General features: G+C 41.1%; 1 protein-coding gene across 1 annotated transcript in view; it reads right to left on the reverse strand.

Moving 5' to 3' along the window:
• Plce1 (phospholipase C epsilon 1) overlaps positions 1-25,094 on the reverse strand; it is a 328,593-nt gene that overhangs the window by 69,159 nt on the left and 234,340 nt on the right. The window contains exons 7-15 of the mRNA XM_045149602.1: positions 17,574-18,249; positions 16,281-16,463; positions 14,628-14,745; positions 13,079-13,235; positions 9,839-9,961; positions 9,356-9,492; positions 6,498-6,736; positions 4,072-4,133; positions 3,821-3,986 (exon numbers count right to left, since the gene is read on the reverse strand). Coding sequence (XP_045005537.1) covers positions 3,821-3,986; positions 4,072-4,133; positions 6,498-6,736; positions 9,356-9,492; positions 9,839-9,961; positions 13,079-13,235; positions 14,628-14,745; positions 16,281-16,463; positions 17,574-18,249 — 1,861 coding nt within the window. The remainder of the gene's footprint in view (positions 1-3,820; positions 3,987-4,071; positions 4,134-6,497; positions 6,737-9,355; positions 9,493-9,838; positions 9,962-13,078; positions 13,236-14,627; positions 14,746-16,280; positions 16,464-17,573; positions 18,250-25,094) is intronic.

Here is a 25,094-nt window from a genome sequence, read left to right on the forward strand (position 1 = left end):
ATAAAGAAGGGCATAACAACTAAAAGAAGTATTGTATTTCGGGCAAAGGGCACAATTAATAGAGGGTGGGGAAGGGAGAGAACTGAATACTGTTGGAAGGTAAAATATGACACAAAAATCCATAGCCCCTTATTTTCTTTAAAAAATAAATTTTTATTTTTTTGGGCTTTGAAATGACACATCTTGAAGCAAGTGAGAGATCCAGGCCAGCTTCCTGGGTAGGTAACAGTGGAGCCGAAAGTACTGATGTTATAGCCCAGAGGAATTAGGCCACTGATCCCTTAATGAGCTTACTAAACATCTATATGAAGCCAATAAGGATAAAATCTACCATTAAGTCCCAAGTGCAGCAATGATGAAGCATCTTTGCTATGAAAATGTAGCAAGTAAGATTAGAAGCAAGGCATTATTAAAGATTTGCCTGTCTCTTTAATCCTAGGGTAGTATTTGGAGTAGAGATGTTAAATAATCCATAAACTCCCCTCTTCCCTAGGCACAGCAGACACCAGTAATCACACACTTACTCCTTAAGCTTTGATAGATCATCTCACAACCTTTTCAGCAAAGGACTCCAGGAAATACTGCAGTGAACAGCTGAGATGACACCCACTTGCCATCCTGAATGTAATTCTGGAAGCAGGATTCCCAATACATGTTTATGGGCTGTAGCTCTGTACTATCTGATTGGCACAATCTTGCCCTCCATGAACTCTGGTGGTTTGAATAGAAAATGTCCCTCATAGCCTCAAGTATTTGTACTTAGGCCTCCTTAGTTCCCAGCTGGTGGAGCCTTTGGGAAGTGGAGCCTTTCTGGAGGAGGTATATCACTGAGGGCCAACCTGAGGCTAAACACTGGGTGTTCAGAGATAGCCTCTCCATTTGTCTCCTTCTCACTGATGTGACAAGCTGTGAAACCCTGGATGCCTGCTCTGCCATGCTTTCCCCACTGTGACAAAGGTGCTCTGCACAACTGTAAGGCAAAATAAGCCCTTTCCTCCCCTTCTGGTTTGCTGTTTTGTCCGAAATGAGAAGGTGACTGCTAGAGACTCTATCTATAGACCATCTGAAAAATGATCACTTAATGGAAAGGTAACCCAAGACAAGGGGTGGATTTTTCTGTGACTGAGCTGACCACTGATTTGAGAAGGCACATAACTATTTCTACGTGGTTTGGAGTTTCTGCAACACAACTCAGATAGTGGAATGTCTCTTATTTAAATATTTTTATATAGCCACTGGCTAGATTCAGTGTACTTGTGGCCTAAAGTTCCAAGTCTATCGCTGTCTGGCAGAGCTACTGTATCTACAGCACACTGCCTTGGGCAGGTGACAGCTGAGCAGTATGGCACGTGGGCGTGAGACAGCTTTGTATCTGCGGTGAGCATACGAGACCAGCAAGGATGGTTCGCTTGAAAAGGTTACAAGTTGTTGCCAAAGTCTGTATGACCTTAATGTCTCCATATAAGAAAAGAAAAGGAAAACCAGGGGTAGAAATTCCAGGTAAGGAGAACAGGGCTCCCCTTATTTTCTATGTGCTCCACAGAGAAATCATGGGAAGTAAGCAAGAGAGCCAAGGGAGAGTGGAAAAGGATTAGAAATTAGGCAAAAGGGGTCTGCATGTTTTTTTTTTTTTTTTTTTTCCTATTGGTTTTTGGATGTCGGGTCTCACTTTAGCCCAGGCTGACCTGGAATTCACTATGTAGTCTCAGGGTGGCCTCTAACTCATGGTGATCCTCCTACCTCTGTCTCCTGAGTGCTGGGATTAAGAGCATGCGCCATGACACCTGGCAGAAATTTTTTTTTTGGCACGTGTTTTAATCACATCTGTGAGTCTATGGGAGTGGTCTTTGTGGCTTGTTCACAAGCTGTGATAATCTCGAGGTATAATGTTAGGCAGTTTAAAACTTCTTTTGTATGTGTGTGCACATGTGTATGTGTGTTTGCATGTATGTGGGCACATGTGTGCACATAAGCACATATGTTTCTCTGTGTGCGTATGGAGGCCAGAGGATGAGGTCCATTGTTCTCCACATTGTTTATTGAAACAGGGTTTCTCAGGTGAATCCAGAGCTCATCTATTAGGCTAGTCTAGCTAGTCAGCTTGCCCCAGGGATCCCTGTCTCTGCCTCCTGAAGTACAAGTAGGCCACAACACCCACCCAGCATTTATGTGGGTGCTGGGGATCTCAACTCCAGGCATCACACTTGCATGGCAAAGACTTTACTATAGACTGAGCCTTCTCTTCAGCCCTTAGAGTTTAAAAATTTTCAAAACCAAACAATGAATTGGGAACTAAAGCAAAGAAATTGGTCCTTGCTTATTTTCCTGGAAGGAATACACACACAAGAATATAGATATATGGAGCTATGGATATATAACCAAGGGTATGTACAAACCCATATTTATGTGTACACATGTATGTACAGGTATACATGTGAACTATATATAATCTACATACATATATTTCTTATAGAACAGTGGTTTCAAACTTCTTTTGATTTTGGCATCCTATGTGCCACTGGACACCAACACGTACAACACGTAAGAGAGCAGCACCTTAGCAGAAGGGCAGTAAAGACCCTTCCTGGCTGGTGGCTTGCTCATCACAGTGTGAGCAGCTAAGGAGCAGATTCCTGTTTTGAAAATCATTGCTCTAAGGGTACATCTTTGTGCTATAATAAGGATTCCTTAGAGTTCCACATTTAAAATACACACTCCAGGGCTGGAGAGATGGCTTAGCGGTTAAGCGCTTGCCTGTGAAGCCTAAGGACCCTGGTTCGAGGCTTGGTTCCCCAGGTCCCACGTTAGCCAGATGCACAAGGGGGTGCACGCGTCTGGAGTTCGTTTGCAGAGGCTGGAAGCCCTGGCGCGCCCATTCTCTCTCTCTCTCTCTCTGTCTTTCTGTGTCTGTCACTCTCAAATAAATAAATAAAAATAAAAAAAATAAAATAAAATACGCACTCCATGCTAAATAAGCTTTGGTGAGGAAATGGTACCTCATTCTAAAATAAACATCCGGACCAGTCTGGAGAACAAAGGAATCTTATTGCTGCTCTGGTTTTGTAAATAATGTATTTATAATTTTCAAACTTGTAAACTGTACATTTGTAGTCCCTGGACCTAACCTGGTTATTTCCTGATTTCTTGTAGAAATTCATAAAATAGTATAGAAGAAAGAGTCATAGACAATGTAATACAGAGGCAAGGGATATGTAACTCATCAGGAGCTAGATGCCTAGGTCAAAAGGATGTGCTTTTCCCAGTCCAGAGAGCCCACTAGTTCAGAGAACATTCCCATGAATTTCGGTGGGGAGGACTGTGTCTCTGGTCTGTGCAGAATTTTTTCTTAAGCTGGTTACCATAGGGATGGATTGATTGTCCAACAAATTGCAAAGCAAAACAAACAATATTTTGGGGTTGGCTTCGTAAGAAAGTTGCATTTTCTATTATGCTTTCCCACTACAATCTATTGATTTATTTAGCATTTAGTAAAATGATTAGATAGTTTTCCCATGGGAAAGTCTAATTTTAGTCGGAGTAGGTCAGACTAGGATCTAAAAGCTGAGTCTCAAACAAATATTGTTTTTTTTCCTTCTCTCTTTCTACAATAAAGGTCAAGTATAGATAGAGAGAAACCAAAGCAAAAAGAAGCAATGAAAACAACTGCTGGATATATATCCAATTTCCCACACATCGTGGTTCCTCATATTTCATAGCATAGTTCATAAGTTCTTCAAAGGAGTCTGGGGTCAGGTTTTTGTGGCTTTGTAGGTTACATAAGGCTCTTTGAAAACCCTATCCCAAACAACATTTTTGGTACCTGGCTGTAGAGTTCGACTGAGGACTCTCCCTTGAGCTGATGGCCAGTGAGGTAGGTATTGTGTGAAGATTCTATATAATAGTAGGACAGGGGTAGCTGCAATTCTTTCTTGTTCTCTTGTGACTCATCATTTTTCGAGGCAAAATTATCTTTATCCATCAGAAACCTAGATGAAGCATATTTATTAAGATTGTATCAGAGGGCTCATTTTACACTTATAAATGATGTAGAAATAATATTTTAAAAATTACCTTGCAAATCCTTCAAATGACATTAGACCCTGATGACACATACTGATGCTAGGCTCAAACTTCTGCAAGGGATTAAAAAAAAGTATTATTTAGGTAAAGGAAACTAAGAAGAGAAAAAAAAAGTTACCACATCATTTGTTAAAGCTGTTCTGTTTTCATCAGGAAATGTCTAAACCAAATATTTGAACTAATTTAGTAATGTAGTGGTAAGATGTAGTTTTTAGGCCAAAAGAAAATATTTATCATATGTAAGTTTATTATACTAAGCGTATTTATTTAAAAGGGAAAAAAAGGAGCAAGAGAAAGACTAAGGTGGGTTTACGTGAAAACATGTGTATCAGTTTCTCCAGGTGAAAATGTGGTTGATGGTGACAGCTACCATTAAAGTGGTGGGAGGTGAAACGAGCCGATTCTACAAAGTACTTAGTACCATGTTTGTACTCATGTTCCAGTGGATGCTCAAGCAAGATGGCAGAACCCTCACCGCATTAGCATTTTTAGGAATCAAATCCAATGACTTGCCAGTTATTGATCCCCAACCAGGTGATGAAAACAATTCTGTTGCATGTGACACAGCCACACTGAGGTCCCACTACCCCATATTCTGCCACCCTCTATTGTAAACAGCCACCACCTCTTGCTTGGGCTGATGGGACAGTCAGCATTCTTCCCATGACCTAAAAGGCTTCCATGGTTTGGGCTCTGGGTATCTATTTGAAATAAGGTCTGCCATTCCCTGTGAGGGGTATGTACCTCCTCTATCACTATATATATATTTTCTGTTATTTGCTTGTCTTGGTCTTTTCCAGGCAGGGTCTCACTCTAGCCCAGGATGACCCGGAACTCACTCTGTAGCCCCTGGCTGGCTTTGAACTCAAAGCTACCCTCTTACCTCAGCTTTCCAAATGATAGGACTAAAGGTGTGCAGCTTACCAGGTTTAGTTATTTGTAAGCAAAAAAAGAATGACAGAGAGAGAGGGAGCAGGCATGCTAGGACATCTTGCCACTACAAATGAACTCCAGATGCATGTGGCTCTGTTTGTATTTGGCTTTATGTGGCTAGCGGGGACTCGAACCTGGGCCATGGGGCTTTGCAAGCAAGCACCTTAATGACTGAGCCATCTCCCCAGTCCTGCACTGGACTTTTTGGTGTTCCCTATCAATACCTAGGTCACTCTTGCGCTGGTCTTGCAGCTTGCTTGTCTGGAATCCCTTACAGTTACTTGATTGAGTCACTTAGAGCTAAGCCCATATCCCCCTCCCCATAGTGACTCAGTTTTCCTGCAACATTCCATTTTCTTATCTTGCTCATTTTTTCATGACCCATTCCTGAAATTATCTTTGTTTATTTTCTGCCCCACTTGATAAGAGTGTAAACTACATGGAGGATGAGAACTTTAATCCAAATGTATATTCATCCCAATGCTTGGGAAAGACATGGCAGAATAGAACTAATAAATATTTGTTAAGTCACAAAAAGGTTGAAAATGCAGACGAATTCTGTTGTATGTATTAGAATAACAAGGAGGAATCATATACAAGTTCCTTATAATTGTCACTGAGTCAGAAATATCTTTGGATCTATGATAGTTATATGTTAAATAAGAATATATATGTAGTATTAAAAAGCTATTTGGGGTCTCTTAATAACCATACCTATATATTAATGTTACTTTCATTTTTGATAGAGAACCTTCTCTTTTCAAATGGCAGTGAACTTGGGATAACTCAGAAGGCATCATGGTGCTAGAAAGAAGTGACAGGAGTATTCAGCACTGCAATATCTCTATCACACCTTCCAAGGATCAGGGTCCATTGCAGAAGAGGTGGTGGAAAGAATGTAAGAGTCAAAGGAAGAGTAGGACTCCTTACAACATGCTCCTCCCAGATACAAAATGTCCTCACAGTGCCTGACACTACCTATACTGGACCATTACAGGAGGAAAAGATGATGATATCAAAATAAAAGAGAGATTGATTGAGAGGAGGAGGGGGTATAATGGAGAATGGAGTTTCAAAGGTGAAAGTGGGGGGAGGGAATTACCATGGGATATTGTTTATAATACAGAAGTTGCTAATAAAAAATAAGTAAATTAAAAAAAAACTATTTGGGGGTCTGGAGAGCTGGCTTAGCAGTTAAGTCGCTTGCCTGCAAAGCCAAAGGACTCAGGTTTGATTCCCCAGGACCCACGTAACCCAGATGCACAAGGGGCATACGTGTCTGGAGTTTGTTTGCAATGGCTGGAGGCCCTGGTGCACCCATTCTCTCTCTGTCTGACTCCTTTCTCTCTCTCCTTGCAAATAGAAACAAAAAACAAAACCTATTTTGTTCCAGATGTGAAGGATCTTGAAAGCAATTCAGCAAGAGAGTGTGTTAGGAGGAAGTTATTAGGCTAGTCAGCGGCATGCCACGCAGGCACACAGACCTGGATGATGCTGAGGATTTCATCGTACGTGCAGTGTTCTCCTTGGCAATTCACCAGGAAGTCGTTGAGTTGGAGTATGCCGACCCCAAATATTCCCAGAGATGTGCTCTCTATCCCAGTGCCATTGGTCACAATACTTGCAGCAGCAATCGCATCAGATATCTGCCTCTGGTTGTCAGAGAGCTGCTGTTTACTTTTAATGAACAATCCCAAGTCTGAGACATTTCTGGTCAGCAAATCTGAAACACAGTCACCCACAAAACATGGACTCGTCACAGTCGTCTTTCATAAAACTCATTTGGAGACAAAGGTGCCATGGTCAATACACTGGAGAAGCTCTTTACTTATCTATCCAAACCAGGGGCCAAGCTCAGTGCTCATTTCCGGTTTCACAGAGGTGAGGGAATAAAAAGTTGGATGAACGCATAAAAAAAGAATCTAAGATATAACTACATTCATAATATTACAATCCCATGAGTCCTAGTATTACATGGAAACTAAATGTAGATTCAAATGTGGACTGGAGGCCAAATTAAAAAAATTTTTTTTGAGGGCTGGAGAGATGGCTTAGCGGTTAAGCGCTTGCCTGTGAAGCCTAAGGACCCCGGTTCGAGGCTCGGTTCCCCAGGTCCCACGTTAGCCAGATGCACAAGGGGGTGCACGCGTCTGAGTTCGTTTGCAGAGGCTGGAAGCCCTGGCGCGCCCATTCTCTCTCTCTTCCTCTTATCTGTCTTTCTGTGTCTGTCACTCTCAAATAAATAAATAAATAAATTAAAAAAAAATTTTTTTTGAGAAAAAACCATGCTTATCTTTTTTTTAGAGACTGAAGATAGATACACTTTTAGCTTTTCTATACTTTTAATTTTAACTATAAGCATCTGTATGTAGGATTTTATTATTATTATTTTTAGTATTTTATTTTTATTTATTGGAGAGAGAAAGAGAGAGTGAGCAAGCGAGAGCGAGAGCGAGAGAGAGAGAGAGAGAGAGAATGGACACATGAGGAACTCTGGCCACTACAAACAAACTCCAGATGCATACACCACTTTGTGCATCTGGCTTACATGGGTCCTGGGAAATCGAACCTGGGTCCTTTGGCTTTGTACGCAAATACCTTAACTACTAAGCCATCTTTCTAGCTTGTATGTACAATTTTGTGTGAATATGATTTTTAACTCATTTATGCAAATTATCAAGGAGCACACTTGCTGGATCATATATAAAGGGCATGGTGAGTTCAGTAAGAAATCTCCATACATTCATTTTACATCCCTACCAGCAATGTTCCAAGGTTCTAATTTTTTCACCTTCACACTAACTTTGGTAGGGCTATTCCTTTTAATTTTAGCCACTCTGAAAGATAATGTTGCAGTGTTTTAAAGAGCTAAACACAGGCTTACCATATGATCCAACAATTGCATTCTTACGTACTTAACCAAATAATTAAAAAACTTATGTCCACATATAAATATGCATACAAATCTTGGTAGCTGCTTTATTCATAATTGCTAAAACCTGGAAGCAACTGTGATGTCCTTCAGAAGGGGAATGGATAAACAAGCTGGTAAGTCCATAAATGGAATAATAGTCTATTAAAAAATTAACCATTAAGTTGCAAAAAGACACGGGGGAACATAAATGCACATTGCTGACTCAAAGAAGTCATTCTGAAAAAGCCACATACTGTATGTTTGCAATGATAATCATTCTGGAAAAGTCAACATTATGGAGCTAGTAAAATGATCAGTAGTGGCCAAGGATTTAGAGGGAAGGAGGGAAAGATGAAAAGGTGGAACAGAAGAAGTTTTCAAGGTAATGGATCTATTCTGCATAATCTAATGGTAGATGCATGCCACTGCACATTTTTCAAAACTCATAGTGTATAACTTTGACAAAAATTATGCTATTTGGCTAATAATAATGTGTTAATATTAACTCAATTGTAACAGATGTACTTTACTGCTGCATAACATTATAAATAGGAAAAATTTGTGTGGGAGCATATACCTATGCAGAGATGTGGGGTAATTATATGGCAACTCTATACTTTCTGCACATTTTCTACAAACCCAGAATTGCTCCACAAAATGTTATGTGATGAGTTTTAAAAAGTACAATTACTTGACAAATCCATAGGCATGCACATTTTGATAGCTGTATAATAGTTAGTATTCCCATAAAACAAAATAAGGTTATAAAAATAGTTATGAAGCAACTTCATGAAAAAGGAAAGCTTTTTCTTGTGCTCTTTTGTGTTTACAGTGTTTGTAGTTCTGGTAAGAATAAAGAAAAATAACAATAGGCTTAACATGTGTGGGTGACTAGAAAAGGTTTTGGTAGTGATGGTAATGGTGGTAGTGGCGAGTGAGGTAGAAGAATGAGATACTCTGATTTATACGGGAGGAAAAATGCCCTGGACACTCAGACAGGATTTCTCTACTGAGGTCACCAAAGATTTTCCTTGCCAAAGAGCAGGCATCCACTGCCCTGGGCTTGCCTGTCCAGCTGTAAGTGGGAGAAAGCACTGGTGTTTCTCAATTAGAACATCAACCATAGCTGTGGACATTTGCAAATGGTTGGGAAAGGGTGTCAGAATGACTGGAGGGCACTCTGGTTAATATCCTGGAATGAATGCATGGGCAGAGCCATGTGATCATGAATTTCCTGGCCCAACATGCCCGCAGCACTTACTTCACGGTACCAAATGTCCCTTTGAAATAAATCAGGGGATTTTTACCAAGTTCAAGGTAATCACACACAGTAGGAGCCAGACTGAGAGCTTGTCTGATTGTATGTCCCACCTTTAATTGTTGATAGAAGCTCTCGAAGGGAAACCCCAAAATTTTAAGCAAACAAACCGAGGTCAGGCTGAAGGTCACTGGTGTTCTCCTCGATTGTCAGGTTGGTGTACAGGGGGGCTGACTCGGAGCCAGAGCGGTTGCAGGGCACAGAGTAGATGTCAAAGATGTCCTTCAGGTCCTTGCGGCTCCTTATACTGAGAGAGGAATGGAAAACATCCCTAAGTTACGACAGCTATAAAACCTTGGGCCAACTGCTCACAACGCAATCTTCTTCCAGACACAAACTGGCCTGGATATCCATGACTTCACAGTGCCCGACACATACATACACAAGACCCTCATAAAATGAGGAAAATATGATGAAATCAAAATAAATGGGAGACTAACTGATAGAGGGAGGAGATATGAATGGAGAGTAGATTTATGAAGGGGAAAGTGGGGGAGGGAATTATCATAGTTTATTGTCTATAATTATGGAAGTTGTCAATAAAGAAAAGAAAAAACATGTGGGCCAGAGAAAGAGGTAACTCTGTGTCCTACCTGAATGATTTGAACAGCTCAACAAACTCAACAAAACTCATGTTACTGTCTGAAACCATGAAGTTCTGGAATCCCTTCGTTCCGCCTTTGACTCGCCCGTGCCAGCTGCTGCTGCTCCAGGCACTGCAAAAAAAAAAAAAAGACCATCATTGCCAAATGGATACCTGAAGTCATTCTGCTCTTAAAAACAGGTCATGAGAGCAAAAGGAGGGACGGCCAGTCATTAAACTTGATGCTATTCCCCAGACTCCATCTACTTCCCTTTATCTATCTTATGTCAGATAGAATCAAACACTGTGTATGGAAGCTACGTTTCCAGCCTATCTATTTATTTTAAATATATTTTATTATTTATTTATTTGAGAGATGGGGGGGCACATGCCAGGGCTTCCAACCACTGCAAACAAACTCCAGATGCATGTGCCACCTTGTGCATCTGGCTTATGTGGGTCCTGGGGAATCGAACCAGGGTCCTTTGGCTTTGAAGGTAAAAGCCTTAACCGCTATGCCACCTCTACAGCCTATTTCCAGCTTATTTAATCAGGGCATGGCATTGAGCTTAATACTCCTCCACCAATTAAGCTGGTGCTTTGAAACATTAGAGGGACCAGAAGGGTTCAGTGGAAGGGGTACTGGGAGGAGGGACAAAAGGAGGTAGGAGAGGGGATTATGATAAAAACACATTAGGTACATGATTATGTCATACATGTATAAAACTTGGCTCAGTTGAAAAGCTAAAAGTAGCCAGGTATGGTGGCACGCACCTTTAATCTCAGCACTTGAAAACCAGAGGTAGGAGGATTGCCGTGAGTTTGAGGCCACCCTAAGAGTACATAGTGAATTTCAGGTCAGCATCCCCCACCACTACCAAAAAAAAAAAAAAAAAAAAAAAAAAAAAAAAAAAAAAAGAATAAGCTAAAAAGTGCTAGGTGTGGTGGTGCACACGTTCAATACCAGCACTTGGGAGGCAGAGGAAGGAGGATCGTTGTGAGTTTGAGGCCAGCCTGGGACTACAAAGTGAGTTCCAGGTCAGCCTGGGCTGGAATGAGACCCTACCTCAGAAACAAACAAGCAAAACAAAACAAAATACAACAAACAAACAAATAAAAAACTTTCAGTTTTTTTTAAACAGTTCTTTGTAAGCACAGATCAAAAGGAGAAAAAAACCCTTGAAAGTTCAAGCCTTCTGAAACAAGGTCATATAAAACAAGGATTCAAGATTAGTCCTAATCTATGGGAAATAATGCATACTCTTTTCTGTATTGTGTATTCTGTATTTATAAAAAATAATTATAGAATATAAATTATAAAATATATAAATTATAGAAACACAGTTAAGAAGAAAGTTTTCAGTGAATCAGTGTCTTTACTTTTTCCCTTTTTAACCAGTTCTTCCATGAAAATAGGGACGAGCTTTTAATATTAATGGAAAATGTGAGTCAGAAAAATATTAAGGTGGAAAAAAGCCAATTCTGCCGATGATTATGTCTGCACCTGCCAAGCTGCATCCATCCAACATAAAAATACCATCCCACTCAGTCAGAAATTTAGTCTTGGTGTTTCACAACTTTGTTTATTTTTATTGTGCATGTGGATTACTCAAAGAGTAGTAAAAGAAATGTTTCAACTATGGCTTTTAGTTAGCTTGATGAACAGGATATTTTTTTCCTGTGTTTTTTAGGGAAGGGGATATATCTAGTACATAAGAAAATACAGAAAATATAATTAATAGCTGGTCTACTCCCAGTCCCACTAACACTGTTTTCTCAACTATTTAGTGTTAACATCTGAAGGTCATCTCTCCCAGTGGAAGAATATTACAAACTGACGAATTTGCAGTAGTACTGTGTAGGGCAGGAAGCCAGGGTAGAGAGGTTCAGGAAGAGAAAAGATGTCTTCATTATCTAAATATCTTGCACTTGTTTATTTATTTATTTATTTGAGGTAGGGTTTTACTCCAGGCCAGGCTGACCTGGAATTCACTATGTTGTCTCAGGGTGGCCTTGAACTCACAGTGATCCTCCTACCTCTGCCTTCCGAGTGCTAGGATTAAAGGTGTGCACCACCATGCCCAGTTGCACTTATTTATTTTTAATATTTTATTAATTTATTTGTAAGGAGAAACAGAGAGAGAAGAGAGGAGAGAGAGGAAGAGGAGGGGGCGGGAATGGGCACTCCAGAACTTCTTACCACTGCAAAAGAAATGCAGATGTATGTACCTCTTTGTGCATTTGGCTTTATATGGTTATTGGGGAATTGAACCCAGGTCTTCAGGCTTTGCAAGCAACTGCCTTTAATCACTGTGCCATTTCAAAAGTGATTTCCCTGTCTTCCTTGCAGTTGCCCATCCAGCTCCTGTCGGTGGGACTCAGTGTCCCTCTCACACTAGGAAACTCGCTCCCTGATCAAACTTCGGGCTCAGGGTTGCTTTCTCCTTTACTAGTATTCAGCCTGACACTTCTGCTGCCTTGCCTTCCCTTTCTGACCTAGAGACTCCAGTGGGCAGGGACTGCTCTCTCTTTGGGTTTAGGCCCTCTGGCCTTGGACTTGTCACATTCAATTCTCTTTCAAAAGATTCTTCCCCCCTCACCCCATCCTGCCTTTTCCTCCTCAGGAGTGACTAATATTAAAGGAAAATTCCCTTCCCTTCATGCAGGTCATCTGGCTACTTCATTTACCCATGAGCCTGTATAGGTTGAAAACATAATGTAAACAACTTGCATGTTTAGTTTAGTTATAAATCTAAATTTAGAGAAGAGTGGCAAGAGTAGCAGTGAAATAAATATATTTCACCAATTAGTAAGATTTGACTTATTTTTTTTTTAAATTTAGACTAGTGCTATCCAATAGAACTTTTTGTAGTGTAGGAATGTTATCTGCTGGTGGCATTCAGTATAGTAACTATTAGCTACTTGTGGCTGTAGAGTAGCTGAAATGTGACTGAGGAACTGAATTTTCAACTTAATTTAATTTGACCCACTGATATTAGTCAGTTGGGATGATGCAGATTTAGGGATTCCTGTTGGCTTTCATTACTGTTACTGTTCTCTCAAATCATTAGAAGCATTAGCTTCATCAGCAACATGAGAAAGTCTATCAAATGGAGGGTTTTTTAGTTTTCAGTTTAAATGTAAGTCACAATTAAGAAATGGTTTCTGCATAGATTATGGAAGTGCATGCCCTTCCACATAACTCGAGTGATAGGAAGGGTCCTTCTGTTTCATCATGTTAAGGCCCCACCTGGACAGACTCCTGTTTGAAGAAGACAGCACAGGGGAGGAGACTGGCCTGATGGGGGATGATGTCCCAGAAGCCAAGTTGGTGGACCCAGCTGTAGTCAAAGAGTGGGCTCTTCTGGAAGGGATGAGGGCAGGAGGGCTAGCGACGGCATTCATCTCTGCGATAATGAAAGGGAGGGGGAAAAGGCAGTGACTCGCATTGTTCTTCCTTTACAAACCACACAAAGCAAGTTGGCAAACCAATCTATGAATAGCCTGTCCATAGATCTCCAACTGGCTGTACATTAGAATCACCTGGAGCTTACAGAACAACACAGAGGCCTAAGTCCCAGGCAAAGAATCTCTTGGTCATGGTTATGGCTGGGACACCCACATATTTATTATTATTATATTTTGAGATAGGGTCTCATGTAGTTCAGACTGGCCTTAAACTTGCTCTGTAGCTAAGGATGAGTTGGGACTTCTGAATCTCTCTTTCTGTCTCCAGAATGCAGGGATTATAGGCTTGTGTCACTATACCTGATTTTATGTAGTGCTCAGACTGAACCCAAAACTTCATGTAGGCACTCTACCTACTGAGCCACACCCCAGTCCCTCAGGCATCTTTTTAAAAGTTCTAGCATGTAGTCAGATTTGAGAGTCACTGGCCTCCAACAAGGTGTACCTTATATCACTAATATTCTCTGACCATAATATCAAACTAATCAGAATTTTCTTCCAAGTGTAGTGTGCTTGTGGAAATACCTCTCAGGTTTCATCATGCAATTAAGACATTTTTTTTTTCTTTGAGGTGGGGTCTCTAGCCCAGGCTGACCTGGAATTCACTGTGTAGTCTCAGGGTGGCCTTGAACATGGAAATCCTCCTATGCCTCCCGAGTGCTGGGATTAAAGGTATATGCCACCACAGCCAGCTTTTTTTTTTTTTTTCCCCCAGGTTGGCCTGGAATTCACTATGTATTCTGATGGTAGTCTCGAATTCATGGTGATCCTCCTACCTCTGCCTCCCAAGTGCTGAGATTAAAGGTGTGCACCACCATGCTCGGAAAAACAGTTTTATTAATTTATTTATTTATGAGGTAGGGTCTCGCTTTAGCCCAAGCTGACTTGGAATTCATTATGTTGTCTCAGGCTGGCCTCAAACTCATAATGATCCTTCTATCTCTGCCTCCTGAGTGCTGGGATTAAAGGCATGCACCACCACCATGCCCAGCTATTTGTTAAAAAAATATTTACTTTAGAGACAGAGGGAGACAGAGAAAGAAGTGGACAGAAAGAGAGTGAGTAGGGTCATGCCAGGGCCTCCTGCCACTGCAAACAAACTCCAGATACACACACCACTTTATGTGTCTGGCTTTATGTGGGTACTGGAGAATTGAACACAGATCATCAGACTTCCAGGCACTGCAAAGAGCCTTTAACCACTGAGCCATCTCTCCAGCCTGAGTTTTATTCGGAACACTCACAATCTTAAAATCACAGATCAAAGCCAAATAGGTATTTTCTTCTAAAATTAAAACATAAAAATCTCAGATGTGCACATGCTGGGTTACCTGACTCCTCTTGCTCATTAATGTCCTGAGGGTCAGAACCGCTCCGGCTTCGACACTCTCTATACACTTTGGCCTTTCGGGTCGCCATCTCATCGTCAGTCGCCTCTCCACTCTCTCCCTGAAAACAGAAAACTCACTATGGTTCCTGGTCTGTATTTCTCTTCTCCTCTGGTGGGAGTCTATTTTCTAACCTATGCCCTTTAATCCTGTCTCCCCTGATGAGACCCGTAAAGACCTAGGTAAGGCTGCCCAAGTGGTCTCAGGTCACATAATGCTCCCCAGCAAGGGAGGCAGAAGAGAGAGGCACACCCACTCCAGGAATCCCTGTACTGACAGGCTAAGAAGAGATAAAGTGCCACACATCATCAACAGCCTCCTATGTACAAAGAGTGGGGCTTTTCTAGATAGCTATGAAACAATGTATTATGGCATAGCGACAATACATATTATATAATATAATTAATAATATATGTTTTGCATTGTTTTGCATATAGCATTGAAGGCTTTCATAATGTGATCCCTGTTTTTTTCCTTCCCTTCCCTTCCCTTCCTTCCTTCCTTCCTTCCTTCCTTCCTTCCTTCCTTCCTTCCTTCCTTCCTTCCTTCCTTCCTTCCTTCCTTCCTTCCTTCCTCCCTCCCTCCCTCTCTCTCTCTTTCTTTCTTTCCCCAAGGTATATTCTCACTCTAGCCCAGGCTGATTTGAAATTCACTCTGTAGTCCCAGGATGGCCTCAAATTCACAGCAGTTCTCCTTCCTCTGCCTCCTAAATGCTGCAGTTAAAGCTTGGGCAGACTGGCGTGGTGGCACATGCCTTTAATCCCAGCACTCGGGAGACAGAGGTAGGAGGATTGCCATGAGCTTGATGCCACCCTGAGATTCCATAGTGAATTCCAGGTCAGCATAGGCTACAGTGAGACCCTACCTCAAAAAAACAAAAAAAAAAAAAAAAAAAAAAACAACAAAAAACAAAAAAACCAAAAAACCAACCCAAAAGCTTGGGCAGGCCATCATGCCTGGCTTCTTGTTTTTTTTTTTTTTCCCTCCCTTTTTTCTGTTTTTGAGACAGTGTCTTACTATGCAGCCCAGGCTGATCTTGAATTTAACACAATCCTTGTACCTCAGCCTTCCAAGTGCTGGGAGTACAAGCATGAGACCCCACTCCTGCCTATGATCTCTGTTCTTTTCTAGTTCTTTCCTGTTCACCACAGAACTCATGCTCCAGACCTCCAACCTGCACATGCCTCTCTGCTGTTTCCTCAGTTGTAGATGCTTCCTGTGTATTGTCTGTTTGGTAAACTCCCATACATGCTTCAAGACCCCGTGTCAGCTGCTCTGGGTCTTCACTGCCTGCCTCTCAGTACTATACTTTCCATTTCTTTGCTCACTTAGCACTGTGCCGACGACGACTTACAATGCTTCCTATTTACATTGTGTTTATCACTCTGCGTCATTTAAAGGACCTTGTCTTTCCCCTAGTGTTGGTTTGATTACTGCCTCTAGCCTTGGCATTCAAGAGGTATGTGGCAAACCCTTGTGTCATTATTTTATACCTCATCTTGTCCTCAACTCAAATGACAAAGATGCTTTATGATAATGTAGACCACACAGTAGCCCCTGAAGGCTGTGCAATGCATATAAACAAATTTACGCTACCCTCATGAGCATTTTCTTCTTCTTCTTGGTCGTGCTTAGGCCCAGGGTGTTGTTTCTCTGCATATTGGGCTTCTCAGCATTCTTTGCAGATGTTCCAGGGCTCAGGTTTCGAGTGCTCCACCGTCTGCCGCCAAACAACTCCACTGCGTGAGCCAAAGTTGGGCCTTCATACCGACCGTCCTCCTAGGAAGAAGTAGTTAATACCTGTTCCAGTAAATTCCCAGAGGTGGATAAGTTCAGACAACCACCAAAGAATAAAGATGTGGCCACCCAAGTGACTGTACTTTATTACTCTTGGGACTTCCTATTGAGGGTTTCCTTGTGTCTCCAACTGTCCTGTTAGTCCCAGTGATGTGCTTTAGCCCATCAACTGGGAAAATTCATAAAGACATTGAAAATGAGAACTTTGGGAAGTTTCCAAAGTGGCAGTCATTAATATACTAAAAGAAACCCACTAGGAGTACTAGCATATACCTTTAATCCCAGCACCCAGGAGGCAGAGGTAGGAGGATCGTTGTGAGTTTGAGGCCACCTTGAGACTGCAGTGAATTGCAGGTCAGCTTGGGTTAGAGCAAGACCTTACCTCAAAACAGAGATAAAGAGAGAGAAAAGAAAAATCACCCAAAACCAAACCTAACAAAACACTCACCAGATTACATTCCTAGTGTCAAGGAACTTAATCAAATTCATAAGACACAGTCTTGCTATACAGCACAGGCTGGCTTCAAACTCACAACCATCTTGCCTCAGCCTCCAAAGTGCTGGGCTTATAGGCCTGTGCTACCACACCAGGCTTATAATATAATTAAAAGCTTGAGTTAGTGAAAATATTATATTGTTTTTCTCTCCAGATGTGAGAACTGCAATTACCACAGTCACTATTTTCATAAAAATATAAAAAAGAGGGCTGGAGAGATGCTTAGCAGCGAAGGTGCTTGCCTGTGAAGCCTAAGGACCCAGGTTCGAATTCCGCAGTGCTCATGTAAGCCAGATGCACAAGGGGCGTATGTGTCTAGAGTTAATCTGCAGGGTCTGGAGGCCCTGATGTGCCCATTCTCTTTATCTCTCTATCTGCCTCTCTCTCTTTCTCCGTGTGTTTCTCTCTCACACAAATAAAGAAATAAATATTTTAAAAATATAAAAAAATATGAGCAGACACACACACATGAACTTACACGTAGGCTTTATACATGTCAACTCAGTTAAATCTCATAGACATCTTTCAAACAGGCATTGCTATCACTTCTATTCCCGAGTGTGGGCTCCAGAGTAAGAGGCACAGGGCACCCTTACCTGATAGAGGCTGACATACTGTTTCCGCAGCCATTGCTGTCTTTGGTCAGGGAACTTCCTTATCTTTCTCACGGCCATGGTAAGTTCCAGCAATCCACTGAAGAGCATTTTAGCTGTGTGCTTTGGTGCTACAAAGTGCAATAACCTATTGTCTGTGGTCTGAAGCCCATAGAGCAGTGTCACTCCAGTCTCTGACAGAAGCATACTACCCAATTTGTTCTGAACACACACGGTGTGTATATCAATGCCAGGGTGTCCCATGTACACAGCTTTTGCTGAAAACAAATCCAGGACCCCTTCCGCCAGGCCGCTCAATCCAGCACTGCCCTGTGATGGGAACTTGCCGGGCTCGGCTGTGTTATTCAGTACACCAAGCTTGGGTTTCGTGCTGGCCTGCGAGGTGGTGGGGGGCTTTGTCCAGGTCAAGGTGCTATTGTCAGGCTGCAGCTGGAGAAAGCAACGGGCAGAGAGGTGTGTATCCTGGTCGTAGTGGATGACTGTGGCCCCTTGCAATAGGAACTGGTGCACATCAGCTTGGATGGACAGCACATACCATGGGATTAGTTCTGTCCCATGGTCAAAGGCTTTCTGTGACTCCTCTGGTCCTTGAAGGTCACAGTCTTTGGACTGCTCGAAGATGTCATTTTCTGAATCCAGAAAATCCCCAATTATAAACCTGACAGAGATACAAATTGGCTGTGTTTTATAATCAGAAAGGAGACCAACACAAAGCCTTCTTCATACACGAGGCAGAATTTTTCATCCTGTGCAAATTCAAATTCGCATAGAAAATATAAAGGGGTAAACATAACAGGGTATTTTTTCTGCAATGCTGGGGGATTGAACCCAGGACCTTGTGTGTGCTAGGCAGGCACTTTAACACTGACCTAGATTCCCATCCTAGAATTTTTTTTTTATTTTTTATTTGAGAGCGACAGACACAGAGAGAAAGACAGATAGAGGAAGAGAGAGAGAATGGGCACGCCAGGGCTTCCAGCCTCTGCAAACGAACTCCAGACGCGTGCGCCCCCTTGTGCATCTGGCTAACGTGGGACCTGGGGAACTGAGCCTTGAACCGGGGTCCTTAGGCTTCACAGGCAAGGCTTAACCGCTAAGCCATCTCTCTAGCCCTAGAATTTTTTTTTAATAGCAGTTGCTGTGGTTTGAATAGATGGCCCCAAATATATTCAGTTTTTTATTTGTTTGTAGTTTGCATCTGCAGCCACCTGGCTGGAGGGCAGTGTCATTGGGTGGATCTTAAGGTGTGGTGGTGGGTTTCAGATTTCAGTCTAAAGATATGCAAAGTGTGCTTAGCTGGAGTTCCTAAAGTGTGCTGTGGCTTTTGACTTTTTGGCTTTTACTTCTCTCTCTGCTTGGGCCTGTGAAGGCAGGCCAGCTTCTTCTCCATAATGGAACTTCCCCTGGATCTGTAAGCTTCAATACTTATCCCTTTCTTCCATATCTGTGTCTGGTCTGAAAGTTCATCTCAGTGAACCTGAAGCTGTCTGCTACAGCAATATTCTAAAATCTCTTGTTTAGCAAAGTGTCTGACTGTGGGCATAAGAAAAGAAGTAGGTAGAGAAATTACTGTAATTTCATTATCAACAATAACAATCTTCACTGTACATTTGTCTTCCCTCTTATGCTAGGAACTCTGCTAAATACTTTTGTACTAAACCTGTTCTACTGTGGCCTTATCTTTCTTTCTTCATTTGTGAGAAACAAGTTTATGTTAGGAAACAGGGTTGTCAGGAGGATCTGCAGGGAAGGCAAAGGTTATCTTACTGCCCACACTTTTTCTATTTAAAAATATGGCCAACTAGAACCTACCCAACACAGATTTATTGTCCCAAAGCTAAAGAAGTTGTTAGTGAGATCAAGGTTTCTACTGCCTGGTCTGCAGATATCACTAATAAAGTGGTGGATAAAACTGAAGGAGCTGGCCCGTGCTTCTCTGGGAAGGAAGGTCCTAGGGCAGTGGGCTCCTCTCAGCCAGCTGTGAGCCCCAGGATTTTAGAGTCTCTCATTTAGACTATGACCACTGAAGATCACCATTCCTGTTCTCAGACTGTGGCTTCTTTCTTCCTCATTGCTCCTCAGAAACATAGTCTCAAAAAAAAAAAAAAAAAAAAAAAAAGTCTACATGACATTCCCATTTTGACTGTCTCACAAATATAGAATAAAATTATTTTCGAAGTCTCACTACCTAAATGTCCAACAAGACTTAAACACAAATTTTGGCCTAGGTATGTAATGTAATGTAACCTTGTATGGCCACGAATATGAATAAGCAACAGCTACCCACATGGAGCTATACAGACGAATTTCAAAACAGACAAGAATGCATCTGCCACAGTTATAGTCATGTAAATGTTCATTTCCAAACTAGCCAAAGCTACTTTATTTTGTTCAGGGAGGCAAATTAGTGGAAAAACTGCAAAAAAGCAGGTTGTTATCATAAATCCCTAACAGTAGTCATCTTTAGGGAGAAAGGTGATGACATAATTGAGAAGGGAAACAAGAAATTACTAGGTGCTGGCAATGTTTTAGCTCTGGGTGGAAGTTACACACAGTCACTTGATTGTTCAGACATTGTTCTTTCTTTCCCCCTTTCCTTCCTTTCTTCCTTGCTTCTTTCCTTCTTTCTTTTTTTCTTTCTTCTTGAGGCAGGGTCTCACTCTAACTCTAGCCTAAGTTAACCTCGAACTTACTCCGTAGCCCAGGTTAGTTTTGAACACATGTTTATCCTTTTACCTCAGCTACTACACCCCGCTCACATATTTTATTAACTTTTTATTTCAGTTTAGTTTTAAAGAGAAACTGCAAATGTAATATTTTCCACACAAACTTTTCCTACTGTGGACATCTTACATTAGTGTGGTGTATCTGCATAGCTCATGAATCATTACTGACACGTTATTGCTAATTAGTCTACAGTTTGTTCAGATTCTCTTTCTTTCTTAAAGTCTTCCTCTTCCAAGGCTATACCTCAAATTATCGTATTACATTTACTCACCATGTCTTTAGCCTTCTCTTTTTTCTTCTTGAATATCATTTTATTGACAATTTTTGTACATGTACATATTTTGATCATAATATCATCCATTACTTTTTTGTCCCCCTTTTCACTTCCTTTCACTGAGTTTCTTCCCTCTTCTACTTTGCTGTCTTTTTTGTCTCTCTCTGTGTGTGTGTGTGTTTGTGTGTCCCAATGAGTTTGATTTGTGTTGCTTGAATGAGCATGGGTGGGAAATTATTTACCAGAGTGCATTTTGGCTCTTGATTATAATGATTTGTTAAACTTTCCTTACTTTTGGTGATCATTACAGTTTTGAGAAATATAATTAGGTATTTTTAAAAAATTTGTTTATTCTTATTAATTTGAGGGTGACAGACACAGAAAGAGACAGATATATAGAGAGAATGGGTGTGCCAGGGCCTCCCAGCCACTGAAAATGAACTCCAGATGCATGCACCACCTTGTGCATCTGGCTTACGTGGGTCCTAGGGAACTGAGCCTCGAACCGGGATCCTTAGGCTTCACAGGCAAGTGCTTAACCACTAACCTATCTCTCCAGCCCATAATTAGGCATTTTGTTAAAAGTGCCTTAATTAGGATTTGTCTGATATTTTTCTCAACATTTTGGGATTATGAGTTTTGGTGAGGAAGATTACAGGATAAATTGCCATTCCTATCACACTTTACAAGCTGCTCACACTGCCAACAGGACTTATCCTGCTGATGCTGACCTTGAGTGGGACGGGGGTGGTATTCTCTCCAGAAGCAAGTAACTATGCCCAGATTACACTTAAGGAGTGAGGTATTATGAGGTATTATAAATTACATATTTGGAAGTAAGTTCCAGGTTAACTTAGGCTAGAGTTAGAGTGAGACCCTGCCTCAAGAAGAAAGAAAAAAGAAAGAAGGAAAGAAACAAGGAAGAAAGGAAGGAAAGAGGGAAAGAAAGAACAAATTACATATTTGGAAGTTTTCTGCATTGGAAATTTGTTTCTTCTCCTCATTTGCTTTTCATTTATACATCTGCTTAGGACTATATGAACACATGGGTATTTATTTAATTCCTTGAGTACCTTATAATTTAATATGACTCTATTTATTTGGCTGCTTTGGTCACTGGGAGCTCTTCAGGTATGTGTTTCTTTCACAACCTTCCATCAGTTTTATCAGGTGCTTTCGTCTTTTTGATTATTTAAAAATTTTAAAGATATTATTTTTATTTTATTTTAGAGACAGTGAAAGCATGCACACATGAGAGAGAGAGAGAGAGAGAGGGGGGGGGGGGGAGAGGGAGAGAATTGGTGCACCAGGACCTCAGACACTGTAATCAAACTCCAGATGCTTGCACCACCTAGTGGGCATGTTCAACCTTGCCTCATCTTTGTGTATCTGGCTAATGTGGGATCTGGAAAGTCAAACATGGGTCCTTAGGATTCACAGGCAAGCACCTTAATTACTAATCCATCTCTCCAGCCCTTTTTGATTTATTTTTGAACACTTCTTATTTTCTGGCACAAGAAGTTGCTCCAGGCTCATCACTTTCTGCCCTAGCCATTTCTCCAAGAAAGCTTGCTTTTAAAAAAAAATTACAGAAGAATGGAATTAGAAACCAAGATTTAAAGACTGGAGATACTGCTCAGTGGTTAAGGCTAAGGTCTGCAAAGCTGGTTCAATTCTCTAGTACCCATGTAAAGCCAGATGCACACTATGCCACATGCATCTGGAGTTTGTTTGCAGTGGCTAGAGGACCTGATATGCTCATTCATTCTCTCTTCTCTGTATCCCTCTGCTTACAAATAAATAAATAAAAATTTAAAAATAAAAACCAAGACTTGCATGCTAGGTGAAAACACATTACATTTATGCACTTTCCTACTGTTATATGTCATTATAAAAGAAAAAGAAAGAAAATTATGCTCCTATAGGTCTACCCTGAAATTGCTCTCAACGACAATGTTTCGAAAGCAAATGCTTATGTTCACCTACACAACTGTCTCATACTTCTGTCATGGGGGCTAGGACAGTGCCTCTGTAGGCGCCTGGGCTAGATGTTTGGCTCTACCACCTGTCTCTGTGTGAAAGAGTCAAACTCTCTGAGTCTTCCTCACTTATCTGCTAAATGACACAAAGACAATGCACATCTCACACAGTAATGATGAAGATCAAAAACTATAATGCTTAGAAAATGCCCAACCCAATGTCTGGCTTGGCAAAAGGCACTGCTATATTTAAATGTAGGAAGGGCCAGGCATGGTGGTGCACAAATTTAATCCCAGCACTCAGGAGACAGAAGTAAGAGGATCACTGTGAGTTTCAGGCCACCCTGAGACTACATAGTGAATTCCAGGTCAGCCTGGGATAAAGTGAGACTGTACCTCAAAAAAAAATGTAGGAAGATTAAGGGTCATTCATTCCAACTCACCTCTCTTCCTCTTTTCCAGGCTGACCAGTCTAGCTATTTCTTTTGTTTTTGTTTTTTGAGGTAGGGTCTCCCTCTAGTCCAGGCTGACCTGGAATTCATTTTGTAGTCTCAGGGTGGCCTTAAACTCATGGCGATCCTCCTACCTCTGCCTCCAGAGTGCTGGTATTAAAGGCATGTACCACCACACCCAGATCTAGAGGTCTTTTCTTCAGAGGCCACTTCCAAGTTTTTCTCTGGGACTATTATTACCAACTTAAATTTTTATTTATTTATTTATTGGGAACTTTAATATATGAACATATTATAAATTGTACATATTCCTATTGGGCTATATTCTCTTCTGTTCCCTCTCCTCCTCCCCATTATACTGATGGCCTTCCTCACTGGGGTAATTGTTATTCATTGTGGGGTCAGTCCCTGAGGGGGGGGCAGCAATACCTTAGAGTACACCTTTCTACCCTATGGGTCTTACATTCTTTCCACTCCTTCTTCCTCAATGTTCCCTGAGCCTTTGAGAGCACGTTGTAAGTCTCCTTTAGTTTTGAGCTATGGGTAGGTTCTAATTTTCTGCTTTGATGAATTTTGAGTCTCTTCAGTATCTGCCATCTCCCTAGAAAAGGTTCTCAGTCAGGCTAGCAGTGAAAGCAGAACTCATATTTATTTATTTGTTTTACATATTTATTTGCAAGGAGAGAGAGACTGAGCATGCTGGGGACATGTGCAAACTAATTCCAGATGCATGTACCACTTTGTGCATTTGGCTTTTATGTGGGTACTGGGGAATCAAACCCAAGTCATTAGGCTTTGAAGATAAGCTCCTTAACCACTGAGCCATCTGTTGAGCCCAGAACTCATATTTAATCTGCTACTTTCTCTGCAATGTTTCTTGGGCCCTGGCAGTTGCATTATCACATTCTTTACATCATACTTTAGTGCTAGATTTTTAAGAGTGAAGAAAGCTATAAGTTTAACATTTTGGAAGCTGAGGCAGGAGGATTGATATGAATTTGAGGCCAGTCTGGGCTATATAGTAGTTAGTTCCAGGCCATCCTGAGAGATCCTGTCTCAAAAACAAACAAACGAGCAAACAGATTTAATTTAGCAAGAAAACTAATATGGGTTACATATTTTATTTAATTTATTTGAGAGAAATCAGGCATTTTCCAGTGAAAAAGTAGTCATTGTGAAAAACAGCATCTGGGAAGACGACATGATATGGCTTTTCTGAAGTCTGTTTCTGCCTCCCAGAGATGATGTAAACTGGCAAGAGGGGACATTGTCTTTCTTGGCGTCAGTTTTTATTTTAGAACACAAAAGGAACCAATGCCAGATGGTAATAATCCTATTAGAGAGCATTCTTCCAGGGAATAATTTACAAAATAAAATTGACAATTGTTTGTAATGAAATAAGTTCATTTCAAGCAGGAAGCTAGTAGTAGCTTCTGTCTGTTAGATGACACATGACACAGTGAATTTTGTGTGGTTCTGTGCCTGATTCTCTCAGGAGACAGATTGAAGGTAGAACACTGAGTTATTTAATAACCAAATAATGTTAACCAAAGATCAAAGATGTGGTCAGCCAGCAACGAAACTGGAACCTACTTCATTACAGGAAGGCATTTATTCTATCACAGAAGAGCTTCTAGAGCATTCTTTAGTGAGAAAGCAAAAATTGATGGTTAAGCACTTTCTTTTTCTTTTTCTTTTTTCTTTTTTTTGGTTTTTCAAGATAGGGTCTCACTCTAGTCCAGGCTGACCTGGAATTCACTGTATAGTCTCAGGGTAGCCTCGAAATCATGAGGATCCTCCTATCTCTGCCTGGCATTAAAGGCGTGTGCCACCACGCCTGGCTGATGGTTAAGCACTTTCTAATGTTCCCTGATGGAAATCTTGTATTATGTGACAAAGAGCTATTTGTCAACTTGGTTATACATTTTCTTTGTAAGTGTTCATTACCTTCTCCAAATTTGTCATGATTATTTGCATGTGAATCAAGTGACACCTAAATATGATGTTTTAATATAGAAGAAAATCACCTTTTCCAAGTGACTTGTCATAGCTATTTCCTGTGGCTTCACAC

Source organism: Jaculus jaculus, chromosome 1 (assembly GCF_020740685.1).
Source record: "Jaculus jaculus isolate mJacJac1 chromosome 1, mJacJac1.mat.Y.cur, whole genome shotgun sequence".
In the NCBI taxonomy this organism is placed as follows: domain Eukaryota; kingdom Metazoa; phylum Chordata; class Mammalia; order Rodentia; family Dipodidae; genus Jaculus; species Jaculus jaculus.